At 41.5% G+C, this 27,364-nt stretch overlaps 1 protein-coding gene across 9 annotated transcripts in view; it reads left to right on the top strand.

The window, feature by feature from the left end:
• The window catches only part of SEPTIN11 (septin 11), a 92,336-nt gene that overhangs the window by 63,436 nt on the left and 1,536 nt on the right, over positions 1–27,364 (top strand). For 2 of the 9 annotated variants that reach the window (XM_042936129.1, XM_042936137.1), the window contains 5 exons: positions 1,531–1,692; positions 6,596–6,692; positions 7,938–8,106; positions 13,709–13,841; positions 15,285–15,472. In XM_042936129.1, the coding sequence (XP_042792063.1) occupies positions 1,531–1,692; positions 6,596–6,692; positions 7,938–8,106; positions 13,709–13,841; positions 15,285–15,472 (749 nt within the window). Of the gene's footprint in view, positions 1–1,530; positions 1,693–6,595; positions 6,693–7,937; positions 8,107–13,708; positions 13,842–15,284; positions 15,473–15,605; positions 15,829–19,020; positions 20,086–21,533; positions 21,602–23,590; positions 24,186–24,277; positions 24,388–27,364 lie in introns of those variants that run through there. The other 7 variants (XR_006201881.1, XM_042936132.1, XM_042936131.1 and 4 more) reach the window with 7 other exon arrangements.

Raw genomic sequence — 27,364 nt, 5'->3', positions numbered from 1 at the left:
GCAAATGAACACAGCTGGAAAAAAAAGTCCCTGAAAACAGGTTAAACTGCTTTTAAAGAACCGATACTGCTGTAGAGATGGAGGGCTGGAGAGCATCTGAAAATGGTATTTGCAAAGGGTGTTTATACAAGTGAAGTGAAGAGTTAAGGTGCTTAAGTATATATATCATAAACATATAATTTCAGAAATGATTTTCAAGCACCTGCCACTGAGGTAAAAGAGGTTTTAAATCTCAATTGCCTGTGGTGTCTATCTACTCTGATCAAACTGGTCAAGAAGGTATGAACCTCTGCCATTTTGTCTGTGTAATAGTCACTGAATACTAAACATGTAGAGAAGATAACCAACAAGAACAACGGGGAAGTGTTTTGTTTCTTGGGCTCTGACCCAGACATATCCCCACCATTAGTGTTTCTCTTGCTGGATGAGCCCAAGCATGATGAGGTAGGAGTGGGTGGAGGAATAGGTGAAGAATATGTTATTCTATCCACATGTCTTCTCATTGTGGTGTATCAGGGGTTTTGATTCGGCTCTTGGAATAAAAGAAGCAAAGGAATGCAGACATGACCAAGAAAACCTCCCTAAGGACTCCCTCATCTCTTGCTAGTGTGGCTTTCTCACTGAGTCTGTCCCCCTTTCCCCTGAGCTGGGAGAGCATGGCCCCAGGTGTCAGATGTCAGTTGTGTCTTACTGAAACCTCTGTGGCTACCAGGGAGTGGAAGAAAGTTAATCTTAAAAAACGAATTTTTTAAAATGTGCTGTGTGGGCAGTGCTGGGCAAAGTTGGGAGAATGACCCACTTTGGGGTTTGAGGCTTGGGCTTGAGGGTGTCCTCAGCTCTCACACTGGGCTTTCTGCCACTGTTTTCAAACTCTGCCTTCTCCCTGGTCTCTAGTCAATGCTCTGAAAGCGAGCCTTTGCCGCTAGGTTTCATTCTGACATGAAGAAGTAATGTGCTAGAAGCTGGTGTTTCAAAAGAATTAATTGGTGTGATTTTGAAAACTTTAAAAGTAGGTGAAGCCGTCTTTGTTCTGGTTAATACGTAGGTTCTCTACCCCTAGTAGTCATTAGAAAAAAAGAGAGGGTGTTAGCCTGCATAGAGATGAATATTCCACTATTCTAACACAGTCTTTGCTTTGCACTGTGAGGAACATGCAAAAATCAAGCTTTTTAAGTAGCTGGGAGGGGTCTAAAAGGAGTGGTTGGTTATTCAAAGAATAGGCTTCTTTGTTATTGCTATTTGTCATAGAGTAACACTTCCTTCTACTCTGTTAAAAAAAAAAAAAAAAATGAGGTAGCACAGAAGAGGAAATTACAAGTATGCTGTCAGTGCCGGATGGGAGGAAGTAAAAGTGTTCACAGATGGAGCTAAAAGATTATCCATGTCTTCTTAATTTTCCCTCTGGGCACAAAGCCTTATTTTCAATATCTATTTTTTAAGTGAAGCTTTACAACTTTTGTTATGTTTCATTCATTTGTCTTATTTTTCTTATATTGGAATTGTGTAAAAATGGGTATGTTTGTTTTATAGGTGAACATCATTCCAATAATTGCAAAAGCTGACACGATTGCCAAAAATGAATTGCACAAATTCAAGAGTAAGATCATGAGTGAACTAGTCAGCAATGGAGTCCAGATATATCAGTTCCCCACAGATGAAGAAACGGTGGCAGAGATTAATGCAACAATGAGTGTAAGTCCTCAAGTTAGGAAGAACTTACCAGAAATTGTCCTGAAAGCTTTTCTTGGTAGCAGCATTGTAGAGTGACTGGAGCACTGGGCCAGGAATCGGATTCTTTAGCGTTGCCCAGCTCTGCCACTATGGCAAGTCATTTAACCACCCTACTCCTCAGGGTATCCATCTATCAAATGGGAAAGTTAGACAAGCCTATCTCCAGTTTCCTTCCTGCTCCAACAGGCAGGATTTCTACAGCAGACCTCTTGGGAAGGGAATGCCAGCCCAGCACCGTCTCACACAAAGCAGCTTAAAGGAAATAGATCTCTGCTTGTTTCTGCCATTGTTGGCAGAAATATCTCCACCTGCCTTCCTTTTGCTTCTGTGATGGGTTCCTGCCTTTTGCTCCATTCTGTTTCCCCTACTCTTTCCTGAATCATTAGGTTAATTGGCAGTTGAGGGTATAATTTCTCCATGTCCCAGGCAGAGAACAAGAGAGAACTGAGTAAAGCTTCAGCAATTCTAAGTGCACCTGTGATATGATGTCCGTGTCCTCATGCTATCTGCTGATCCCGAATCTTTCTCACTGCCTCTTTGTGTATCTCACAAAGAGATACATGGCTCATTTCTGGGCCACAATTCCTATACTTTTTTTTTTTCCATTTGGGAATGCATAACTTGTGTAAAACTAGCATCCTTTGCACATAGTAGATGACCAATGATGGCTTTTGGGATTCTTAAAATTGTAGGTTAGCTTCTGCGAAATATAATTAGAAGCTATTAAATAAGTTGCCTTCCCCTGAATACGTGCTAAAAATTGATTCAAAAGTGTGCTGGTGGCAGCAGAAGTCAGTGTACATTTTTAAATTGTGGTAGGTTGAGCTGTGTTCTACTTTCCTTAGATCTGATCATGAAAAGTGTCTAATGAAGTAATTATTAAATTGCCCTGAAGGCACTCTTTTTTTTTAACAGCCATATTGAGATATAATTGATGTACTGTACAAGTTACCCGTTTAAAGCATACAATTCAGTGGTTTTTAGTATATTCAGAGTTGAGCAACCATTGCCACCACCAATTTTAGAACCTTTTCATCACCTGAAAAAGAAATCATGTTCCTTTTAGTTGTCAACCCTCTAACCATCCCAGTCCTAGGCAACTACTACTCTACTTTCTTGTCTCTTCTGGACATTTGCCTATTCTGGACATTTCATATAAAGGGACTCAGACTGAAGCTCATCTAGAGAATTAAATGGCTTGGTCAAAGCAGCACTGAGATTTCAACCCTGATACCAGTTTTGTGTTGTTTGCTATCATAATTTAGGAGAACAGAGATATTTCACAAAACTCCTTCTTGTTTCTTCAGTTCAGCATATGGACTTTTCTATATAGCACTGTTATCATTTATGGAGGAATATTTTCCTTAAATTTTTCCCAATATGACTAGGACTTTGGAAGCAAATGTAACTTCTCCCTTATCTGGGGCTGTTTGTATGAACTGAAAATTTAGGGGCCCATTAGAGCAGAGATTGTCCATTCTCCACTCTGCTCTAGTGTGGTCACACTCGGAGTTGTGTGACCTACTCTGGTTGTCTTGCTCCTGTGGCCAGGATCGTGAAGACTCTGGAATTTGTGAAAACTGGGGAGCAGATTCTTCCTGGGAGGATGGCCGGAGGGGGTACGAAAGGAAGGTCATCATGACGGAGGGTAACTGTTCTCATTCAAAAGACAGAACTGAAGGGTAGTGAGGGGTTGGGGCCCAGCGAGAAATGAACGTTTGGCCATCGGTGCCACCGCAGCACAGCAAGCACCCTGTGGAAGGAGTGAGTTCCCATCACAAGGTGGTGGACAACAGATTCCGTATCTCAACTCATTTAGATACTGTAGAAGCAGGATCGAAATGGATAACATGTGAGGTCTCTCCCACGTCTAAATTTCTCTGGCTATGGGTACTGAGAGTTTCATAGCCATCATAGCACCAGTCATTTTTGACATTTATGGAGGATTTACTGTGCATCAGCCACCGTGAGAGGTTTTATTTGCATCTAATCCTCACACCAGTCCCATAGGTAGGCACTATTATTATCCCTAACTCGCAATGAGGAAACTGCAGCCTGGCATGGTCCAGCCATCGGTCGTGCAGGGAGGATTTGAACGCAGGCAGCTCAGCTCCAGTGCCAGCAGAGCAGTGTGCCTGTTTTACAGCATCATTAGAGCCCAGGCTGAGATAGCGCTGGTTTATTCTGCTGTAGAACTTCAGTTTGGGGTTCTTCTGCTGTAGAACTTCAGCATAGGATTCAATAAATGACATGAGTGAATATTGTCTAATGTTCTCTTTATATCTCTCCCCTTCCTTTTAAATTATTTTGGGTGCTCATGAAACTAAATTTGTGTTAAATTTCTTGGAAAGAAACTACCCATGGGGATGCCTGGGTGGCTCATTCGGTTAAACATCCGACTTTTGCTCAGGTCATGTTCTCGTAGTTACTGGGTTTGAGCCCCGCATCGGGCTCTATGCTGATAGCTCAGAGCCTGGAGCCTGCTTCAGATTCTGTGTCTCCCTCTCTTTCTGCCCCTCGCCCACTCACTCACTCAGTCTCTCTCTCTCTCTCTCTCTCTCAAAAATAAACATTAGAAAAAAGTCCCATGAATCTTGGCTCTTTGTCTCTTTATCAGATTAATCAAACTGATAGTCCGAAATTAATCTTGTTCTTTAACAAGAATTTTTTTAAGTCTCTTCCTTGCCAATAATTCCTGGTGATGAAATCCCATATGATATGTGGAAAACAGATTTCACTGGCAGTTGCTTTTGTCACTCAGTGTGAGCGGAGAAAACTCTTTCCTTGGTCATTATGGCAGAATGGTGGCCAGCGGGGCCCTGTTGCTCCTCAACTTCAGGGGACACATTACAGTTCCAGACTTGGAGTCTGTGAAAGGAATGTGCTTTCTTTCCTTCCTATAGAGTGTGAGATGAACCAGAGAATATAAGTATCTTGAGCAGCAAATGAAGTACCACCTGGGCATCCTGGGCTGAGGGTTATGTCCTCTGTGGGAGAGGATTTGGCTGTAGGACATTCTCATCTTTCTCAACTTGCCTACAGTAGAAGAGCAGTGGATCAAGGAACTAAAATAATAATTCTCAGAACAACCATTTCAGATCTTCTTATTCTTACATTTTAATAGAAAAAAAGATGGAATTACTGTCCCTACCACCCGCACTCCCAGAATGTAGCCATAGCTACCAAATAAAGCAACGTGAAATAGTCAGTTGTTTTGAACACCACCTCTGCTTGGGAGAAGTCTGGGTTGCAAGGCTTGGGCCAATAATTTGGGCCAAAACGTAGTTCTGATTTGAATTTTGTGCAATGGCCAACTGTAAAGCAATGCTGTTAGAAATATAATATGAACCACACAAACAATTTAACATTTCCCAGTAGTCACATTAAAAAAAGTAAAAGGAAATGTGAAATTAATTAAAAAACTTATTTAACTGAATATATTTAAAATATTATTTCAAGGGGCGCCTGGGTGGCTCAGTCGGTTAAGCGTCCAACTTCAGCTCAGGTCACGATCTCCCGGTCTGTGAGTTCGAGTCCCGCGTCGGGCTCTGGGCTGATGGCTCAGAGCCTGGAGCCTGCTTCCAATTCTGTGTCTCCCTCTCTCTCTGACCCTCCCCGTTCATGCTCTGTCTCTCTCTGTCTCAAAAATAAATAAATGTTAAAAGAAATAAAATAAAATATTATTTCAATATGCAATCAATATAAAAATTAATGAGATATTTTCATAGTAAGTCTTTGAAATCCAATGTATATTTTACAGTTACAGCATATCCCAATTTGGAAGCATACCCAAATTACTCCTAACACACTTGAAAATTTTTCAACATTTGGGGCGCCTGGGTGGCGCAGTCGGTTAAGCGTCCGACTTCAGCCAGGTCACGATCTCACGGTCCGTGAGTTCGAGCCCCGCGTCAGGCTCTGGGCTGATGGCTCAGAGCCTGGAGCCTGTTTCCGATTCTGTGTCTCCCTCTCTCTCTGTCCCTCCCCCGTTCATGCTCTGTCTCTCTCTGTCCCAAAAATAAACATTGAAAAAAAAATTTTAAAAAAAAAAAGAAAATTTTTCAACATGAAATAAGTACCAAAAAGATAATTTTCCTCTAATGTTTTCATCCACATTGAGTAAACTAGTTTTTTAGTTTTTTGTTTTGTTTTTTTTTTAGAAAATTTAAGTTTAAAGCAAAATGAAGTGCAGTCCCAAAACAATACAGTTTTATTTCACAGAAAAATATTTTGTTATATTTTTAAGTTCAAAGGTAAAATAATTAAAAGTAAATAAAAGTGGGATATCTGCGTGGCTCAGTTGGTTAAGCCCCCAACTCTTAATTTCAGCTTAGGTCATGATCTCTTGGTTTGAGAGTTCGAGCCTCACGTTGGGCTCTGCTGTCAGTCAGGGCCTGCTTGGGATTCTCCCTCCCTCTCTCTCTGCCCTTCTCCTACTTGCGCTGTCTCTGTCTCTCTCAAAATAACTGTACTTAAAAAAAAAAGAAAAGAAAAGTATATAAAACTAAAATTCAGTTTCTTGATCCTGTAAGCCCTGTTTCTGATGCTCAGTGGCCACATATATTAGCGGCTACAGTCTTGGACAACATGTGTCTGAAGCTTCCTGTGTGGTTGCAAAGACACCTACAGTTTCCTTTGAATCTAGCTCATACCACATAATCAATATTTGGTCATAGGAGGGGTGGGGTACACGAAGCCCACCTCTGCTGACCTGCAGAGCTTCCTCCCTCTTCTACCCACCCTCCCCTTTGTCTCCCCCTCACTAAGTGAGGCTGGCAGAAGGGGCGGAGCCTAGGCAAGGCGGAGAACCAGCCTGGGCAAGACCTGGAGAAGGTAACAACTCTGTCCTTGTGTTGCTTCCCAGGTCCATCTCCCGTTTGCTGTGGTCGGCAGCACTGAAGAGGTGAAGATCGGCAACAAGATGGCGAAGGCCAGGCAGTACCCCTGGGGTGTGGTGCAGGGTATGTGCACATTAGGGGGAAAGGGGTCTCCACATTTAACTCCTGTGGTGACTGTTCTGGCTTCTTCTCTCTCTGCCCTATTTGGGGAGGTTTTGGGGGAGGTCCTCAACCAAAGGCAGGACGAAGGGAGGGTTGTACACATGGCAGTTGTGAAGTGAGGAAGCAAGACCCTGTGACCAAGTAGGTAGATGGTGGGGAGAAGTGACCACAGTGCCCTACTTCCGGTGAGGCAGCCCCTCAAGAATGTTGGCTTGTGTGGCAAATTGAGTATAAATTCCTGGTAGAAAAGAGCTCTTCCCTAGAAGTTTCAACAACTTTCATACCAGTTTCATCAGCAAAGTATAATAAGAAAGCTGCAAAAGATTTCTTGTAAACAAGAAGTTACTTGTTTCTCCATTATCTCTGGAAAACCTGTCTTCCAATTAAATGTTATCTCAGTGGATATCTGAGAATTATGACCTATTTGGTGCTGGGAGACATGATCATAGTCTCTGACCTGAAGAAGCTTCCCATATGTCACTTTGATAGGCAAGGACCCTATTTTCCTGCCTTTGTGTGTTTTGAGGGAGGACATCTGATGCTATAGGTTAAGTAGGATAGCTATAGAAAGTTTCTTCATTAGTTTAAGATCTATCAGTCCCCCTTTTCTTTTTTTCTGAATAAAGGCAATAAATCTGTGAGAAGGGAAAAGAAATTGTACCTTTCGGATCTCTAAGAAAATTACAATTTTTATGAATCTTACCTATTTCTCTATAATAAAGCTTTTTTCATAGTGTTGATGAAATTAAAGGAAGTGGTATGTAGAACCTGCCTTGTATACTTCCAGGGGGCACGGAGTAGTGGAAATAGACCTGGCTTTGCAGCCAGATGTTGTGTTTGAACGTAGATTCTGCTCCCAGTACTCAGGAAGTCAGCTTCCTTATCAAAGCCTTGCTTCTGCATCTATAAGACGAGAGTCACAATGCCTACTTGGCAGAATTGTTCTGAAGGATAAAGACAATGTTTATAAAGTTCCTCTTGCAATGCCCTGCCCTGAGCAGGCACTCTGCGATCACTGTGGTCATCAACATTATGGTCCACATTGTCGAAAATCTTGTCCTTGTTGGGAATGTAAGGCGAATCCAGTGAAGGGTCTTCACAGCTTTGAGATTTCAGGAGCGATGGTGATAACTTTTTGAAAGTGTCACTTCAGATTTTTAGGGATGTCATTGCTGATAGCCGCTTCCACCTTCCCATCTCTTGCAGTTGAGAATGAAAACCACTGTGATTTTGTGAAACTTCGGGAGATGCTGATCCGCGTGAACATGGAAGATTTGCGAGAACAGACTCACACCCGCCATTATGAACTGTATCGGCGCTGTAAGCTTGAGGAGATGGGGTTCAAGGACACTGACCCTGACAGCAAGCCCTTCAGGTATGAGGGCACCTAGCAATCAGCTGTTTCCCAGACAGTGGCTTGAATGGTGTGTTGTTCCATCACCAAAATGCTTGTCGGATTGAGATAGCAGTGATTGAGGGACCTGGTGGGGATACGTTAGTAAGCATAATTGCCAGGCATTGCGATAACCACTTTACTGGTATTATCTCAACTAAGCGATGTAGATGATGTCATTGCCATCCTCATTTTACAGATGAGGAAACTAAGGCACTGAAAGTGTAAGCAACCTAACCAAGGTCCTACAAGTAGGAAGTGATGGAGTGAGTTTTGAACCCCTGCTCTTAATCATTATACTCACAGAGGCACAGAGCCTGGTCTAGGCATTTACAGAGGTGTGGCCACTCAGTACAGTTTGCTCCGTTCGTTCATGGTTGCCAGCCAGGTTTCACTTCCCAGGACTCTTATCAGCTCTCTGTGTTTCAGTCCAATGCTAACAACTAATGAGGAAGAAAGGGAATAACTTGTAGAAAGTTTCTTGTGTGTTTTCCCACATCATCGATGGATGGAGATGAAGTGGCAAAATGTGAAGGGGGGAATTAATGCAGAATTAGCGGCCCAGCAAAGGCCCAGCTGCTGTCAGAACCTAGGCCGTGGGGGAGGGGCGGCAGGGGCTGAGTACCTTGGCCACAGAGTGGGGAGGGAAGGCAGGGCCACCAGGCCAGGTTTGCCACCTGTGGGCCCAGAAGAGGATTGCTTTGTCCAAACTGGGCCCACACTGGGTCTTAATGGAGATTTCAGTTGAGGTGATGTGAGGTGTGCCTGGGCATGATTAGGGGCTGCCGTTCCTTGGTAAAGACTGTTCCCTCTTCTGCTGTCTCTGTTTTTGGCATTTAAATTAAAATACCTCCTGCAAGCGCAGGGTAACTGCCCACCAGAAGGAGGTGTTGCTGGGTAGGTCCAGCAGGGCTCTTGAAGGCCTGGCCAAGCTGGGTCCAGCCTCCTGCTCTGGCCTCGCTCACTTCAGGGACTTCAGGATGGTGGCAGATGTTGTCCAGGCCTTTTGACTTGTAGAGGATATGCTTTATTCACACATCTTCCATGTCCCATTTGGTTCCATTTCTTCTGGCCTAAGGTTTCCTTTTTGTTTTGTTTTGTTTTGTTTTTACATCTCACTATATTTATTTTTTTTATTGAGGTATAATTAACATACAGTATTATATTCGTTTCAGATGTACAACACAGTGATTCAGTAATTCTGTACCTTCCTCAGTGGTCACTGTCTGTCACCAAACAACATTATTACAATATCATTGATTATATTGCCCATGCTGTACTTGTCATCTCCATACTTACTTATTGTATAACTGGAAGTTTGTACCTCTTAATCCTCTTTACCTATTACATCCATTCCCCTGATCCACCTCCCCTCTGGCAACCACCAGTTTGTTCTTTATATTTAAGGGTCTGGTTTTTGTTTGCTTGTTTGTTGCTTTGTTCGTTTGTTATTATTATTATTTTTTAGATTCCACATATAAATGAAACCATATGGTATTTGTCTTTCTCTGCTCAACTTATTTCACTTAGCATAATATCCTCTGGGTCTATCCATGTTGTCACAAATAGCAATATCTCATTCTTTTTTTTATAAGCTGAGCAATATTCCATTGTGTATACATGCCACATTTTCTTTATCCACCCATTTATTGATGGGTGCTCAGGTTCCTTCCATATCTTGACTATTATAAATAATGCTGCAATAAACATAAGGTACACATATCTTTTCAAACTAATATTTTTATTTTCTTTAGGTAAATAATTCAGTAGTAGAATTGCTAGATTATATGGTATTTCTGTTTTTAATTTTTTGAAGAATCTCCATACCGTTCTCCACAGTGGTCGCACCAATTTACATTCCCACCAAAAGTGCATGAGGGTTCTCTTTTCTCCACGTCCTCACCACTGCTTATTATTTCTTGTCTTTTTGATATTAGCCATTTTGAAAAGCATAAGGTGATATCTCATTGTGATTTTGATTTGTATTTCCCTGATGATTAGTAATATTGAGCATCTTTTCATCTGTATGTCTGTATGTCTTCTTTGGAAAAATATCTATTCAGGTCCTCTGCCTTATCAGCTATTTCATTTGCAAATATTTTCTCCCGTTCAGTAGGTTACCTTGCCATTTTGTTGATTTCCTTTGCTGTGCAGAAGTTTTTTATTTTGGTGCAGTCCAAATAGTTTATTTTTGCGTTTGTTTCCCTTGCCTGAGGAGACATATTTAGAAAGAAGAACAAAGCTGGAGGTATCGTAATCCCAGATTTCAAGATATACTACAAGCCTCTAGTAATTGAAACAGTTTGGTACTGGCACAAAGATAGACCCATAGATCAGTGGAACAGGGTAGAGATCACAGAAATAAACTCACCCTTCTGTGGTCAGAATCTGTGACAAAGGAGGCAAGAATATGCAATGGGGAAAAGATAGTCTCTTCAATAAACGGTGTTGGGAAAACTGGGCAGCTACATGCAAAAGAATGAAAGTGGACCACTTTTTCACACCATGCATATAAATAAACTCAAAATGGATTAAAGGCCTAAATGTGAGCTCTGAAACCATAAAACTCATGGAAGAGACCACAGGCAGTTTCTCTGACATTGGCAGTAGCAACATTTTATAGACGTCTCAGACTTTCCCTCTGAGGCATTTTCAGCATCCCCAGCACTTCTTGAGCCTGGGACCACACTGAAGGGGTGCAGTGAGGGGACCCTGCATGAAGGGCACCACAATTAAGGGGAAGCAAAAGCTGCTGCTGATATGAGTTGTTTCCCAAAATTTCATCTTCAAAGCCATCATTCCCAGATGCTCTTGGATTTTTTTCCATGTGAATTTTGGGTGAGCTGGGAGGAATATAAGTATATTCCCAAAGCAGAGGATTTCTTTGTGGGTGTACAGTGAGGTCCATCCTTCCTTTGAGCACCCGGTATCCACTCTTTGTCCTCCAAGCTGCTCTTGTGTTTATAAAGCACAGAGTAATCTTAATCTCTAAAGCCAAGGCTAGTAAGGGGCAGCCATCACCTGAATATATCGTACAGCAGGAAGCAAAACCAGGAGCTGGACAAACACAGTAAGAGGCTGTATGAAAGCCTTGGAAGTACGTCAGAGCCAGTAAAGCTAACTGAATGTATTTCTGGTGGTGTCCTTGACCTGCCTCAATTTAGAGTTGTGTCTTTGTTGTCCTGTGGCAGAATCTGTGTATCTGTCTACCTACCTACCCACATGTCAGCTTGCTTTCTCCTGTGCCCATCTTACCACCTGCTGCCCTGTGGTCTTCAGCCCAACCAGGGCAGCATGCATTCTCTGGACCCAGGTCCCCCTCATTGAGACCTTGGCCCCTTCCGGCTGGCATCTGAAGATGCCAGAAGAGGGAAGAGGATGTAGGACACAATAGGGACTGGACTGATCCTGTTCCTGATTCTTTTCTCCTGAGACTCCTTTGTACTTTACCCCAACAGTCCCTGTCCAAACTGCCCATTCCTTATCTCAGAGTGCCCCCTTCCCCTGACTCTTGTCAGGTCACAAAAAGGGTTTAATTACCACTATTCTCTCAAGAGATCACAAAGTTTTCAGGTTCATGAGACCCATTTGTTTTGGGGAACATGCGGACCTCTGTGCAATGGAGTGCAGTGGATAGAGTTCCTGTCTGAGCTTGATGGCCTGGGTGCAAATCCCAGGTCTGTTACTCTTCATTGTGTGACCTGGACAGATTACTAAACACTTGTCTCCAAGTTTCTTCATCTATGAAGTGGGAGGTAGATAGTAATACCCACCTTATTGGGTGTGTAAGGATTAGTGAATTCTTGTGTGTAAATTGCTTCGTACCACTGGTGATGTGTTATTCTCCAGGATACCCTTCACCAGGTAGTTCCAGAAGATTGTAACAGAGAGAGAATTACACTGTGTGAATTACCAGAATGAAGTCTGAACTGAAGTACCTATTCTCATTCTCCTTTCCCTTGAAAAGGGAGATCTATTCATTATCATAAATGAGATATTTATGAGAGATTCCCCCCAAATTTTATAGCAGGGAGAGGTCATCTTCTGCCTTCAGCAGTTCTGATCTAAATACTGGTAATGAAGAGTTTATTAGATGCTAACAAGCAAAATCAAATCCATGAATTAGTTCTGTCAATACATTTCTATATCTCCGTGGCTATGTATCTTAAATCTCAAGTCTAAATATTGCTATTAGTAAGTATTAGCCAATGTCAACATTGGCCCAGAATGTTTTTGTTTCATAAGTGAAAGCTAAATATACCTCTGGAAACTCAAAGTGCTTGATTGTTCATTAACAGGTTAGTGTGGACACCCTTGAGGGTAGGAGAACTTATTTTTAATCAACCAATAAAAGTGTTGATTATAGAAGTATAAGCAATCCTATTGAAGACATTTTCTGACTGTTTGACTCCATGCATGCTTGCTCCTACCACCTGAATGTCCTTTTTCTCCTTCTGAAAGGACCAGTGTGGATGCTGGGAGGCAGCTCTGCATGGTCCCCGGGGTTATCCACAGGTTATCCACTCCAATTTGGAGTCAGCACTTAGGATGAATTCAGCCCACGGGTAGAGACGGATATTCTGCAGACTCGCATTACTGTAACGGGTGCTGTTCTAGGGAGACTGCAAGGGAGAACTAGAAACCGCACCTTATCAAATATCAGCACTTGTCTCTCTGTGTAGGTGTAGGTATGGGGGTGTGTTTTCTTAAGTTGTGTTACCAAAAGCAATTTTTCTGCCAATATATTTGTTCTGACTTAGAGGTAAAGCTGAATCTAGCATTCAATTTAAAATATTGGGCTCAACGTTCTGTAGAGAGTCAGGAGGAGGATGGGATTTAAGATAAAAATAAAACTCTTCCCTGCTCTACTTTCAATTGATAATATAACTTGAAAAGCAGCAATTTTCTATAATATGTTTAGATATACTATTGTCTCTAGATGGTTCACTGAGTCTGTTTTCTGAATTGGGGGCTGGAGGGAGGTGAGTGGGGAAGGGTAATATTTGCTAAGCACTGATGGTATATCGAATGCTTTACTCACTTTGCCCTCACTGAATCCCCATAATCCTATCCCTAGAAGGTAAATGCTGGTGTAGCTGCATCTTACACAGAGAACACGGAAGCATAGGGTCTGTGCCCATCCCAAGATCAGTCAGTAAGTTGCTGTGGCCAGAATCCAAACCCTGGTGTGTGTGGCTCCAGTGCCTTTGCACTCTCTCCCTACACTACTGCTTTCATTTTTTAAAATTCTAACTCTAATCTTGGTGTCTACTTGTTTGCTGATCTGGAAAATACCAGCCAGTCCAACCCAGGCTTTCTCTGTGTGAATAGAGATAGGATACACTTAGCCAGTAAGACATCCCTGTAGTGCCAAATTATGTTTATTGACTCATCTCTGGCTCTTGATGTGCTTGTCTTTCTGATCACTGCATAACTCAAAAGAAGATGGTGTGCCATTTTATGTGTCCTTTGATATGGTAAGTGGCAGCCTTACCTATTTTTTGGAAGCAATGAGTAGAAATTATATGAGCTGAAATTTCCTATTCAACTTCACAACACTGTCCTTGGTTTGGCTTTTGAATAGTCTTCAGGAGACGTACGAAGCAAAAAGAAATGAATTTCTGGGAGAACTTCAGAAGAAAGAAGAAGAAATGAGGCAAATGTTTGTTATGAGAGTGAAGGAGAAAGAAGCTGAACTCAAAGAGGCAGAGAAAGAGGTAAGCCATCTGTCCTCCTTCAAGTGAGAGAAAAATAAGTAAGATGTGTTATTAATACTTCACATTATATAGAACTTCATGCTCTCCTAAGTACTTTCTACATATATTTTATCACATGAGCAGCTACCATGGTAAGAGAAGCAGGTCATGTATTATTCCCATTTTACAGATGATAAAACTGAGAGCCATAAAGCTAAAATGAGTTATGCAGTCACATACCTAGTAAGTAACAGAGCTGAAACCAAAACTAGACCTTAGGTCTTCAGGCGTGGTCTCATGTTCTCTGTAGCTCAATATCTCCTTAATTTATAAGTCTTGCAACATAAGAGTTGGGATTCTGGGACTATTATTACTACTATTGTCTTAGTCTATGAGCCAACTCAGTGAGCTAAACAGTGGATGGGCCCTTGGGCACAACCTGATGGGTAATGGTCTCCATATGCCCTATCTGTATATGCATCTTCTTCCTTTGTGGGCATGCTCTCCCTGCTCCAGCATCCTTTGACTCCTCTCATTGCCCGTGACCAGGCCAGATTAACTGCCTCCTAGAAGGTCATATGGGTTTCTGCATAACACTTATCTCATATGGAGAGCGTGAGAGGGGGAGGGAGGGAGAGTAATCTGTTTGTCTCTGATGGCAGATAATGAGTATCTCAAGTGCATGACCTATAGCTATATTCATTTCCAAATTGTCTAAATAATTTCTTCATCATTCTCTTTTCATTTATCTTTATAAAGGCTATTGAAATTTAGAGGTTATTTAAATAGCTAAGCACTCAGTATAGTTTTGCTACAGAGAAAGGAAAGTTGAGCCTTATTTGTTGTTGATTATAAATACCAAGTGGATGCTGGATGGAAATCTAGAATTATCTACTAAGAGTTATTTCCTTCATTCTTTCTTCCCTCCCTCCCTCCCTCCCTTCCTTCCTGCTTTTGTTTCTGCCTTGTGATAATTTTCTGAATTTGGTTTGTCAAGAAATTTGCCAGAAATCTCCCAACATATTCTTATTATTTGAACACCATACATCATCTGTGGTCACTGTGTATGTCTCTAAGTAACTGTATATTATACATTTTGAAAAAGGACCAGAAATAAAGAACTACCATTACCACTTGGGTAATTTCTGTTAGGAGCATGGATAATTTTTATTTTCTTCCTTATGCTTTTTACAATGAATATGTATTTTATTATCAGTAAAAATGAACAGAATTCCCTTTAGTGAGTGCCACAGGCTCCAAATCTCAAAGGCTCATAGGGCTCCGAGGGGTGATCTTTGCCCTCTCAGCCTGGCTCCTCCAGGAGTGCCAGACGGTGCTTCCCTCGTGGGATTAAAGCACGTGCAGGAACACGAGGCATGTTTGGGGTTTGAACAGATGCAGAAGATCTTCAGCTGTAACTTTCCACTCCCCTCACCAAACTTGGCCTCCTCTTTTCCTCTCCAGCTCCATGAGAAGTTTGACCTCCTAAAGCGGACACACCAAGAAGAGAAGAAGAAAGTGGAAGACAAGAAGAAGGAGCTGGAGGAGGAGGTGAACAACTTCCAGAAGAAGAAGGCAGCGGCTCAGCTCCTGCAGTCCCAGGCACAGCAGTCTGGGGCCCAGCAAACCAAGAAAGACAAGGATAAGAAAAAGTAAGCGGGTGTCCCCCCCATGCATCGGGGCCCTCTAACCATTGATTCCTCTTGCATGTTTCTACTTTTTCCCATTTACAGACTGGAAACTGGTCTGTTACCAGAAAGATAAATGCAAGTCTTTTCTCTACAGTGCAGGGAAGATGATACAGGTTTTTAAAGTATTTGTAAAGGGTACAGAAATATTAATTTATAAAACTTGACCACATGACCAAGCAATCAGGGCTGGAGGAACCTGCTGTCTCCGGTGGCATCTTCTGCACCAACACTAGGACTCTTGAGAAGACAGTCCATATCTCTTCACTACTCCCTGGAGACAATCCTCATGACTCTTGATAAAGGGCATCCTAAAATGATGATTGTTAAAATTTTTCTATCCTGTGTCGTGAGGCTTGATAAGCCGGTCACTGAAAGCCTTGTTTCCGAAATGGAAGATCGGGACGAACCGCTAGTGGCCACAAGTTTTCCCTTAAATTCAGTAAGATGGTGAATTGTTTTATTGTGGAAATGGGATCAAAATACCCTTCCAGTTAAGACACCCTCACCAATCCTCAAAACACACCTATCTCCATACCAAAAAAAAAAAAAAAATTTTTTTTTTTAAATATGGCTTTGACTTAATGTGCCAAAGGGTCAGATTCTGCTCTTAAAGTAGTCACTTCCTGTAATACTCCAATAGTGGCTGCCTGAATCCAGTGGGAGACTTGGGCCTGCCTTGAAATTCTCTCATGATTTGAAGCTCTACATCAAAGCACCTTAACGACTAGAGAGTGCGGTTTTATGACAATCGCTACTGGATTGACAATAAGCACAGTGGTCAGTACAGTACCTTCTAGGAAATCTTTTGTGGCGGCTGGATGGCGAACCCACAGATACTGCCCTGCTTGGTCTAACACACGGTGCTCCTAGGGCAGCGATAAGGCAGCCCCGAATGTGTTTCAGGATTCTTGCTCTTTATCCTTAGATGCTGAGATTCTAGGGGAAAAGCGGACAATTAAGTAAACGATAAAAATGTTGGTACTTGGGTAGGCAAAGAATTAAATTTTAACAAATAGAGCAGATAGGATTGAATCTGCGCAGTAATTGAGACCTATCATGGGGGACTGGGCACAGTGGTGGTGTCCTTAGTCTTGGTGAGCATGCAGACTCACCCCTGAGGGACCTCATTACACTGCCTGTGGCAGAAAGCACAATAGACTTCTACAGTGATACACGGAGAGAGTTTTAAATTATGCCTTTGACTTTCCAAGCTCTGAGACAGCAGAAAATGTGTCAAGAGAACAAAGAAGTAAGCATGTTTTCTAAGCAATAGAAAGTAGCTGGTGTAGATGTGGTGTGATTTCTATGGGGTTGGTGCAGACCCAAGTGTTCAAGGCCTCCCAAGGGGCTGAAACTTTACTTATGCTGGATTAATTCTGGGAGTAACAATTGCCTAGATTTTAATCCAGTTCAAGAAAGTGCCTTGTGCTGTGCTTGTTGGGAGAGTATCAGTCACTCATGGTGACGTTCCCCATGCAGAGATTCAGAGATGAAATGAAAGTCATTTGGCACTATCTATACACTTGTTGATCCTAACTAACCCAAGATAAAAAAGAGAGAGAGAGAGAGAGAGTGTGTGTGTGTGTGTGTGTGTGTGTGTGTGTGTAAATGACCACATCCATAGGCATGGATGAAACAAAAAAGCTGCTGACTCACAGCTTAGGAAACCCAAAGTCAAGTTTTTCTTACCCTTAAGCACTAATGTGCATAAAGGTACATGTTTCAGAACTAAAAATGTTTTTAAAAGACCAGCAGTGTTCCAAGGATATTTCACGTACGCTGGATGTGCCTTTAAGCAATACTAGTTCCAAGAGCGGATCCGTACTGTGCCTCCATTAAAAAAAGGTCTCTCCAGTAATAGACTTCCCAGCGTAGGGAGGTTTTCCTTGCCCTTTTGATCATTTTAGGTTATTTTCACCCCAGCCTTGGGCCTTAGTGGTGTATAATGCTTTTCAAGTTTACATGAAGTATGTGCAAATTCTATTTTAGCCTTATTTATACATTCTTGTGTATCATTAATAGAATTAGACTTCATTTGGTGTGCAGTAGTGACCAGGTTTTGTACCTGACGATGGCACATATGTGTTGGCAGGTTCTTAACCTTTTCTAAACTTTCCCATTTGAGCACAGAAAGCAACTGCAAGTTGGAGGCCTGAAGTATAAAAGTTAACCACCCCTCTCCCACCCCCGCCACCCCTTCCAGCCAGGGGAGAGTTCTGGTTAGAGAGGACCACGGAAAGACAGTCACCAGGGTAACCAGAGCAGCTCTTTGAAAATAAATGGGAGACTCTTGTCTCCTCGTGTAGCTGGAAGAGATGCTGGAGTCACCATACATGCCACTTAGGGGCTGGCTCTGTTTCAGGGAGACAATTTTTAGGAAAGAGACGCTTATTTATTCACCTGGTATGCTTCCACCTCGGAAATTAGTTTTTCTAATAGTTTTAAATTCTGTTTTTTCTATTCTAATGACACGCTCCCTTTATAACGTAGGTAAGGCTTTATGCTTCTACTTGAGCTGTAGTGGCATGAGAGCATATAACCTTCCCTAAGATTACAGACAAAGTAGAGCTAACCCTGGCACTGCCGTTAGCCGGACCCCACCTCCTGCCCTTTCTGGCCACCAAGGCACTTCCCTTGTTTGCGGCTATGCCGCAGTGGTGCGAGTACCCGAGGGTAAGTTGTTCAGTGGACAGCATTCTTTTCTGAAACTTTGCACAATTGCCAGTGGGCGTTGGTGGTGACGTTTCATCCATCCCAAAAGGAAGTTTTAAAATCCATCATTTTAAAACTGTACCCGGCATCTGATAACCATGGTTTATACAGTCATCCACTCATCTTAAAAAAAAAAAAAAAAACCTCAACTTTTTTTTTTTTTTTTTTTTTTTTATTCTTGCTAAGGAGTGAAGTTGCATGTTTCAGACTTGCCTAAAATTAGATGTGCGGATCTCGGGTTTGGTTTTGTGTTGTACCTAAACGCGGGGGAAGGCTCCTGGCACCTGCTGTAGCTGTAGCCACACGATGCTCATCCTGTTTTCCCTTTCCAAGTAGATTAATAGCATGACCACTCACTGTATCCCAGTCCCCAAGTTCATCTTTTGAAGACGTTATTGTAGATTTATTCTCTGACTCCAGCCGCTCAGTAATGGGAAGGTGTTGCTCCTATTCAGTACCGATGTGATGACCAAACCTAACAGATTGTGATTTATGTTATTTGAGAAAATGAAAATCAAATAGCAAATCCTTCCACTGTCACATGTAGTGGTTTCAAGAAGTCACTCGTAAATTACATGCAAACGGAAACTAACCATGTGTTAATTCAGTATTAAAATTTTGCTTTTGCTTGTCGTGTAGAGTAGCTTACTCAAATTTGTGGTTTTAATTTCTGTCGATTCCATAATCATTGCATGAGCATTCACCATCACCGAATGCTGGTGCTGGCACTCCTAATTTTCCTTTCTTTTTTATTTATTATTATTTCTAACTTTTTTGTTTTGTTTTTTAACTTGCAGTGCAAGCTTCACATAAAGCCTGGCAAGCCAAGGATGGTCCCGCATTCACCTGCTTTTGCAGTAATATTGTATCTCTGCCATCTGTGTCCTTTTGTTTTATTTTATTTTTTTACCCTTCCCCAGACACCAATAACTATTAACTCATTTTGCTGAATGTTGTTGGGTAGTGGAAAATGATAGAACAAGAGAATAACACCAAAAGCCCTGTGCAGCTGGACTTTGTTTCTGGAAAGTAAATGATTTGCCTTTTATGCCTGTTCAGAGCGGCAGCAGGAAGCATGCCTGTTGCTTGTATGTTGCTTTGGACCGAGGGACGGAGGGTCAATGGCTCCATGTACGTCTGTCAGGAGAACTTCTCATCGTCTCAGCAGCTGAACCATAACCCTGAATAGCCATGACAACAACTTGGCTTTTCTTGATTTCTCATCTCCATGGTGGCAGAAGCCCTGAACTCACTCTGCCTCTTCTCCACATGTGCCCCAACCAGGGTAGCTTTGTATGTAGGTAGAATGGTGGGTCAGCTTTTTAGGACCTATGCATTTGCATGGAGATTCATTATTATAATTTTATTTGACCCATGTTGTGGGTCTCTTCACACTGTCCCCTCATATGGCTTTCAAAATATGTCTGAACCCCTATCTCTCAAATCCTTGACAAGTTGGACTGTAATGAGAGAACTGCTGATGGTCTCTTTTATCAGTACAACCTGATCCTCTCACAGTTAGTGATCTCCAAGGTCAGGTCATGTAACATTGCCTAGTAGAAGAATCCTTTACTAAGGATGATGGGTTTCCCACAACCTCCCTTCCACTTACAATGAGCACTCTTTCACGCTCTCCGTGGTCAATGACCGATTCCAGGATATCCGTACTTCTAATAATACTTTTCAATCATGAGGAGAAAATTTTCAGAAATGCTTCAAATAGAAAATTTGTTAAACTGTATATCATCTGCAGCACAAATTATGAGGGGATCTCATCAATTTAAGGTAGAAACGGGAAGGGGGGCACGCCTGGGTGGCTCAGTCAGTCAAGCATCCGACTTGGGCTCAGGTCACAGTCTCACAGTTCATGAGTTCAAGCCCCGCATCGGGCTCTCTGCTGTCACCACAGTCTGCTTCAGATCCTCTGTGCCCTTCTCTCTCTGCCCCTCCCCCTGTTTACACACACACTCTCTTTCTTCCTTTCTCAAAAATAAAAAAAATAAAACATTAAGAAGGAAATGGGAAGGAACTTGACACAAAGCCATGAGTGAAGAAGGTAGAAATTCAGCTGCACATCTAGCTTCTGTGCATGGTCTCCTTTCCATATTTGGCGATAACGGGAAGGAGAACTAGAGCAGCTGGTCTTTCATATCCAGTTGTCTTGAAGGAGTTTCTTCATTTTGTCCTCACCATGACTAGCTCCACCTGCTCTCTGTGTCCCAGCCCATCACCCTGTCATTGAGAATCAGGGCCAACCCACAGGCCACGACACAGACCACGGAAAGGGGCATATTGACTCTCCTTTTGGTTCTGTTCCTTTGTGAGGCTTATCCCTTCATCTTCTTGATTTTTTCCCCCCTCCATTAACAAGATCTTCCCAACTTCTAACTCAATAGTCTCCTGTTCCTTACTTAAAAGAGTATTCTTTCTCACGAACCTGATGCTCCTGCTCTGTGCTTCCTCCCAGCCTTCACTAGTCAGACATTAGGTAAATAGGATAGAAGACACTGTACCTTCCCTGACACACACATGCAATCCACCCCCCCCCCTTTTTTTAAATAAGTCTCTAGTTGATTCCAAAAAAGTTTCTTTTTTTTCCTTCTCTTCACTCTCAATCATACTTTCAGGGGAAAGAAGTTATGGTTTTCCATGAACTGAGTTAGGCTTAAGTAGGCAAAGTAAAAATTCAGTTTCACTGAAGCCCAAACTAAGCTGGGCTAGAAACTGCAAACTAGAATCAGCAATGGTGGTATAAAGACTGATTTAGGAGGTACTGGACTAATGTTTTTGTTTTGTTTTCTTTAATGATTCTAGTCCAAAGCTAGTTGTGGAGCAGCCAAATACTAGATGGCATGCCGATTCTAACCATGGCTAAATTTGCTCATGTGCTGTGCACCAGACAAAAGCTTGAATACTTGTGTTGTATGCTTGTTCCAACCGCTGCTTGTGTGAGCATTTTTGTGCCTTGTAACAGAAAATATACATGTAAATTCCAAAAATGGTCATTTTAAAATTACCATTTTTAATGCATCACTGAAACCTTTTCAAAAGTGAGCCTCGCTGTGAAAGGCATCCATCCAGCTGACTTTTTGATTCCAAGATTGTTGATTTTTTTTTCCTCCCATGAAAATTTTCATGACAAAATGAATCATATGGAGAGTCAGGGAATAAAAAGTCAAAAGAAAGTTCTAGAAGCTTTTTTTTTTTTAACATGTTGCTTCTGAACTCTTTTCTACTCCTGCTGCCCTGCCCTGTTTGGTTTGTTATTGCTGCCCTTCTCTTCTTTCTGTATCTGTGCCTTTTTTCACAGTAGTCCTTGGCTCTGCACGGAATAAATGATACCCTCAAATCTAATTGGATGTGCTTTCGCCTTTGCATGTAAGTACAGTAGTAAGAAAACTTTGAGATCTTTTGGACTTTTTTAAAATTAGAGAAACAAACGGGATAGGTGAATTTTTTTTTTTTTCCTTTTTTGGAGGGAGGTATAGGGAGGTAATGGTTTGAGTAGCCTTTGCTTACAAAAAAAAAAAAAAAACTATATATTTAAAATAACCACATTTGTACCTTTTCCACAAGAAATATAAATTCAGTTTTTTGATACCAGTATGGAGGTCAGAAATTATTGTTCCCAGCTGTGTTCTACACAGCATTGTGGGCATCGCTGGAGATTAGAGGGTCCTTGGTTCTGACTATGTAAATAAAGGTAGAATAAGAAACTACCACCTTCCATTGGAGAAAATCAAGAGGAAAATGTTTTTTATGCTAAGCTGCTTTTATGACTGCTTAATTTTTTTGACGATCTTGGTTTAATGGTCTTTCCCTCATGCTAACTGCTAGCAGTGAACACACCTGTTTTTTTGTTTTTTTGCCAGATCTAGCTGGCCTCTCCCCAAATCTTTTGTTCAACCATAATGACCATTGCTTCTGGACTTTAGATACTCGTAACAGTTGTACATGCAGGAGAATGTGATGGAGAAGCATTTTGGGAATTTATTAGCAGTTAGAGACTATGTTTTCCCAACCTAGGCTCCTTCTTAACTGGTCAAAGTTTTGTCCAGAAAGGGCATCTCAACCAGGGGAACATTTAATGTCACACTGAGCACAGGTTCTTTATTACCTTCCTTCTCTGCTTTGGAATCTCACCAGCAATAACACTTAGTCTTCATATCTTGTGCACCTCAAACAAATGGACTGGGTTTCTTCACTTTCTTGACATATCCATTAGTGTGTCACATACAGACTGTTGAATCTTGGTTTCAGCTGTTATCAACCCATGTCATACTGTCTCTGTGTGGTCCTTCCAAACCGTCCTTTCAGATCCCTTTGCTTTGCCATTTGCAAGTGTCTGAAATCGTCAAGTCTCAGCTTCCAGAAGTCTTGGTTCCATTGACAGGATACATATGTGATGACTCTTTAGTGGAAATTATGACCTACAAAGTCTAGATTGTATGTAGGTATGAAGGGAATTTTTTTAATAAATTGAAAAGCTGTGAACAGCATTAGAACTTTGTCTATTTCTTAATTTTAAAATATGCTGATATGCCTTAAACTGTAGTTGTAGAACACTGTCATTTTGCTGTTTGAAAATAACCAATGTGTTTCTAAAAAAAAAAAAAGTGTTGTGTAATCTACTTTCAGTGTTAATGCAGAATTGTCATATATGTAAGCTGCATGTTAGACACTCGTCCTTTTTAAAAACTAAAATAATTGTATCGATATGAGCTATATCATTTTTTTCAAGTAAGAAAGTAATCACTTAGCAAACATGCTCGGTAATTTGGTGTCTGTTAAGGTAGGAGAGTGGTGGACAGGTAATCTATGCATATATCACTAGTGCCAAGACATAAAAGTGGGGGAAAATATATTTTTACCCAAACAATGTGTGCCCTTTTGTGAGTTCTTTTTAGTCAGTGTTTGGTATGCATATGTACACATGGTTATTATGTTGGGCAAAAGAAGTAGGGATGAAAGAGTCTCCTGCTTTCCTGCCTTGTCTGGTGGATTTCAAATGCTACCATCTGCACGGCTCCAGCTCCTCCCAGATACTTGCCATGTGGTATCCTGTATTTCACATATGGTCTCTGCTACCCTTTCTCCCTCATTCCCATTCCCTTCTGTCCTGATTGGTGTTCCTGGCACCGCACCGCCTCCAGGCCAAGCCGAGGTCTCCTCTTCTTCCCTGGCCTCTGGTGCTACCGCTGCTGGGCTGCTCAGCCCCAGCTGTGCTCCGGGAAGTCATCCCTGTAACTGATACACTGCTGTTCTTTCACAGTTGTAGAAAAGCGCCCCCCCCCCCTTTTTTTTTTTATTTTTTAAGACTTTAAGAATCAAATTTGAATCTGAATCTTTCTTTTTTCTCTTCTGTAGCTTCTTCTTTATGTAACCATCCTGTTGACAAGCCCTACTCTCTCCTAATGGACATAGAGCATTAGAAGAGCAGGAGCTGTCTGTTCACACGTGTTGGGGAAGAGTTACCTCATTTCCACCATCGCCTCCTATTCTTTTAAAGTCTGGGTCAAATATTGCATTGCTGTTTGTACTTGTCAATGTCTGTTTACAAACCACTGCCCATAGTGGTTACTAAAGTGACTCATCACTACCAAAAACAGGAATACTCAATAGTACTTAAAAGGAAATTGAGTGAAAAAAAGAACTTGGGCCAAGACCCAAGATAGCCATGTGTTGGAATCCTCTTGCTTAGCTGTTATGTTCTTGAAGCTGCTGATCTGAGAACTCACGGACTGAAGACAGCATGTATCCTACTCTGAGGTGGTCACCACCTCCAGGGTCCACAAACTTGATTTCATGTTAACTCCAGACCTCTCTGTCCCATGAGCAACATTCTGAACAGCCCCATCAGGACCCTCAACCATCAATCAGGTCATAAGATCCGGGCAACATTCTCCTTCCTTTTGTTAGTTTTATGAGTTGTTTTCGCGTTTGGGATTTTTTTTTTTTTTTTTTTTTTTTTAACATTTGATATTGCATGAACAGAGATGGCTACAATTTTTTTTATTCGGAGTGTTCTATTGATGCAATGTTTTTATTTTTCAGCTGACCATCTGCCTCTTGAGAGAGAGAAGTGGGCATCCTTCCTTTAAATTCAGGAACCATTGTTGTTTTATTTAACTCTTTTTCTGTTATCTGCATCCCTTATAAGAGTTGTTTTGGGTTTGGGATTCTGTTTTGGAAAAAAAAAAAAAAAATCCAGTTAGCCAGTTCTGTTTTATGTATTGGTTATTCAAACTTAGTTTGGTATCAAAATTATGCCAGTTTTAAGTTCAAGGGGAAATTTAAGTGAAGTTTAAGTCACAGAATTCTGGTTAAGAATCTGTCATCTCAGATACAACCAAAAGATCCCTCTGCTGTCACTGGAGTTATGACCTACAAGTCTTAATCATGTTTAAAATGTGCCAGTGTTGGGTAGAGGACTTTTCTGCCCCTGGGACTCACTTTATACTTAAAGGTACCTTAAAATAACTTTCTGGCCCATCCCTGCCTTTCTATGTACTGTGAACCTCCGCTTTACCTTGTTTCCAGAGTTTTTTGTGTCCCAGACCATGGGAACAAACCCCAACAAACTATAAAGTTGTCCCAGACAATCGCTTCAATACAGTGGTTCTGATCACATTGTCTTCTCAGTTACCCAGGTGGCTTTCTCTACCATGTCTGTGGAAAAAAGTTTGCTAGAATTCACTTAAAGTACACCCAGCCTGCAAACACAAACTTTTGCCAGTTGAGCCTGTGGTTTCTAATGCTGACCCAATTGTGAAGGGCTGGAGAGATGGAAGGGCTAGATTACTTTATTAGCAGTCACCTATTAGGGGCACTTTTCCTAATCAAGGGACAACTTCTAAAGTCATTTCTGTTCTAGAGCACGAACATGCATTTAAGTTACCTTATAATTTCATTACTTGTCTATATCTAGTCTTTGCTTATTTCCATCACTTTTCAGCCCCATATTAGGAGGACCATGAAAATACTATTGGTGGCACGGGTTGCACTTGGGAGTGTTCTCCTCCATTTAAGAATGGTAACACGTGCTTCTGTGGTGAAATGAAACAACAGTCCCTACCTCTTAAATCATTTGAATCATTTGCTTCTTGGAAAGAGGTTTCTTTAGAGCAATTGGATGAGCACACTGGTGAGAGTCTTTCTTAGATACTGTAATTAAATGCAATAAAGTCAAATTCACCTGAGCCATTAAATGATCGAAATATAAATGTCAAGAGCCATCCCCTCCATATTACATTATAATCTGTAAACATATAAACCTGCTAGTGATGTCACCATTGGTGACACTAGTGATGCTAGTGATTGGTTTAGGGGTGGAAGGGTAGGTGGCAACTCCTTAACTGATACCAGAGCATGACCTATCAGTTTCATAAGTTAAACACAAACACCCTATTATGTGGAACCATGTACGTACTAAGAACAGTAATGAGATTTATTTTTAATATTTTGATATGAATTTAACCCTATCAGTCATGTTAAAAATGAATTCTGCATCAGCTGGTAAAGACCTTTTTTTGAGCAATATTTAAAAATCCAACCAGGTAGTTTTTTGTTTTTTTTTTTTTTAAAGTAGAGAAATGTACAGTCTATTGTTCCTATTCCCTTTTTTCTCCCATTTTGGCCAGGTTAGAGGAAATGTGGGGGAACAAGTTATTACAATAGGTTAGCTTCTGTTCAGTGACCTAGGGAAAGCTGACCAGATACCACCGGTCAAGTGTGCTGCCCTCTCCATTGATTTGGAGTTTTACTTCAGGTGGTTCCTTTTCTCAGGTGTTGAAAAAACTAATAGGTTCTCAAGTTCTCCTGGCTGACCAGTGAAGAGATGTGAAACCATCCCAGGACTAATTATCATCAATAATAAAAATCATTTGCTTATCCCTAGCTAGATTGTCGAAAAGAAAAGCAAGAACTGAGCCAACTGAACGGATTTCCATTGGTAATGGGCTTTTTATTTTTCATTTGGTCTTTTTAAAAATATTACTTGATTTCAGATACAGATTGCCTTCTTGCTTGCTACAAGTGTAGTCTAGATGGTCTACTTGAGATTGGCGCATGTATGAAGGAGAGATCTTCTGAATCAGTATTTGCTGAGCTGGAGCGGAAAAAAAATTAGCTCATCTTCCCAATATGTTAGACCAAATCCCCCCCCCCCCCCCCCCCCAATCCAGTGTATCTACCAAATGAAACTTCCTTCTTATTGATGGGTTTTTGCCTATTGGCCTAGCTTATAAGTAAACCGTTCTGGATGTCTGAAAAACTACAGAACCTTCACTGTATTTCAATGCTGTTTCTACACCAAACCTTTTGCTTTGCAGATGACTGTCCTTTCCACCCTGGAGACAGTGGTATCAGTGTGGATCCCTTTGAAAATCCTTGCACTTGAGTTCTTAAGACCATGGCATTTAGTCCTTGTGACTGGTACCATCTGGCTTTCAGATCAGTCTCTAGCAAGTAGCTGAAACCCCCTTGGCTATCGAAGGGATTTAATGTGTTGATTTGAAAAGACTAATTGTAGTTTTGCATAGTTGCACTACAAGAAGAAAAGATGATTGTGAGCCTAGATATCGACTCACCTCCCTTCCCAACCTTCCTAACCTGACAAGTAGCTATACAGAAATGAGATCTCTTGGCTGTCAGTGGAATATTGTTGAAGCACAAATGAAGATCTAACATCTGCCTCAAATCAGTTACTTGCAGTGCTGTGAGTTGAATGGTTCATGTAGAAACTTTCAAAATTACAGCACCTAGATCAGAGGAGGCAGAGGCTATTATAAGGAGGCTGGTCCCTGTCCCACATTTAAAACAAACAAAAACCCAAAAGTGTGTATGGGGTAGTGTAGAATAATAATTGTTCAGAGTCCAACTTAACCATGCATTCTCTGCCCAATGCTCTTAGAACTGTGAAGGCGCCATTCTAGCACTCCTGCCCTTTATTCACATCCATCCACCCACCTTCCCCACCCTGTCCCTCTCTCTCTTTACAAACACTTTATTCTCTATACTGTACCAGGCCTACATTAGATGCTGGGAATGTAGCCAAACACACTGAATTGCACTTGTCTCTGTATATCTTATGAACACAGCAAGTTTTTGGAGCAAAAGGTAAGCCCTTTCAATGCTAAATTG

Source organism: Panthera leo, chromosome B1 (assembly GCF_018350215.1).
Source record: "Panthera leo isolate Ple1 chromosome B1, P.leo_Ple1_pat1.1, whole genome shotgun sequence".
Classification (NCBI taxonomy): Eukaryota; Metazoa; Chordata; class Mammalia; order Carnivora; family Felidae; genus Panthera; species Panthera leo.
Note: the sequence above shows the minus strand (reverse complement) of the source record. Positions and strands in the feature narration are given on the sequence as shown.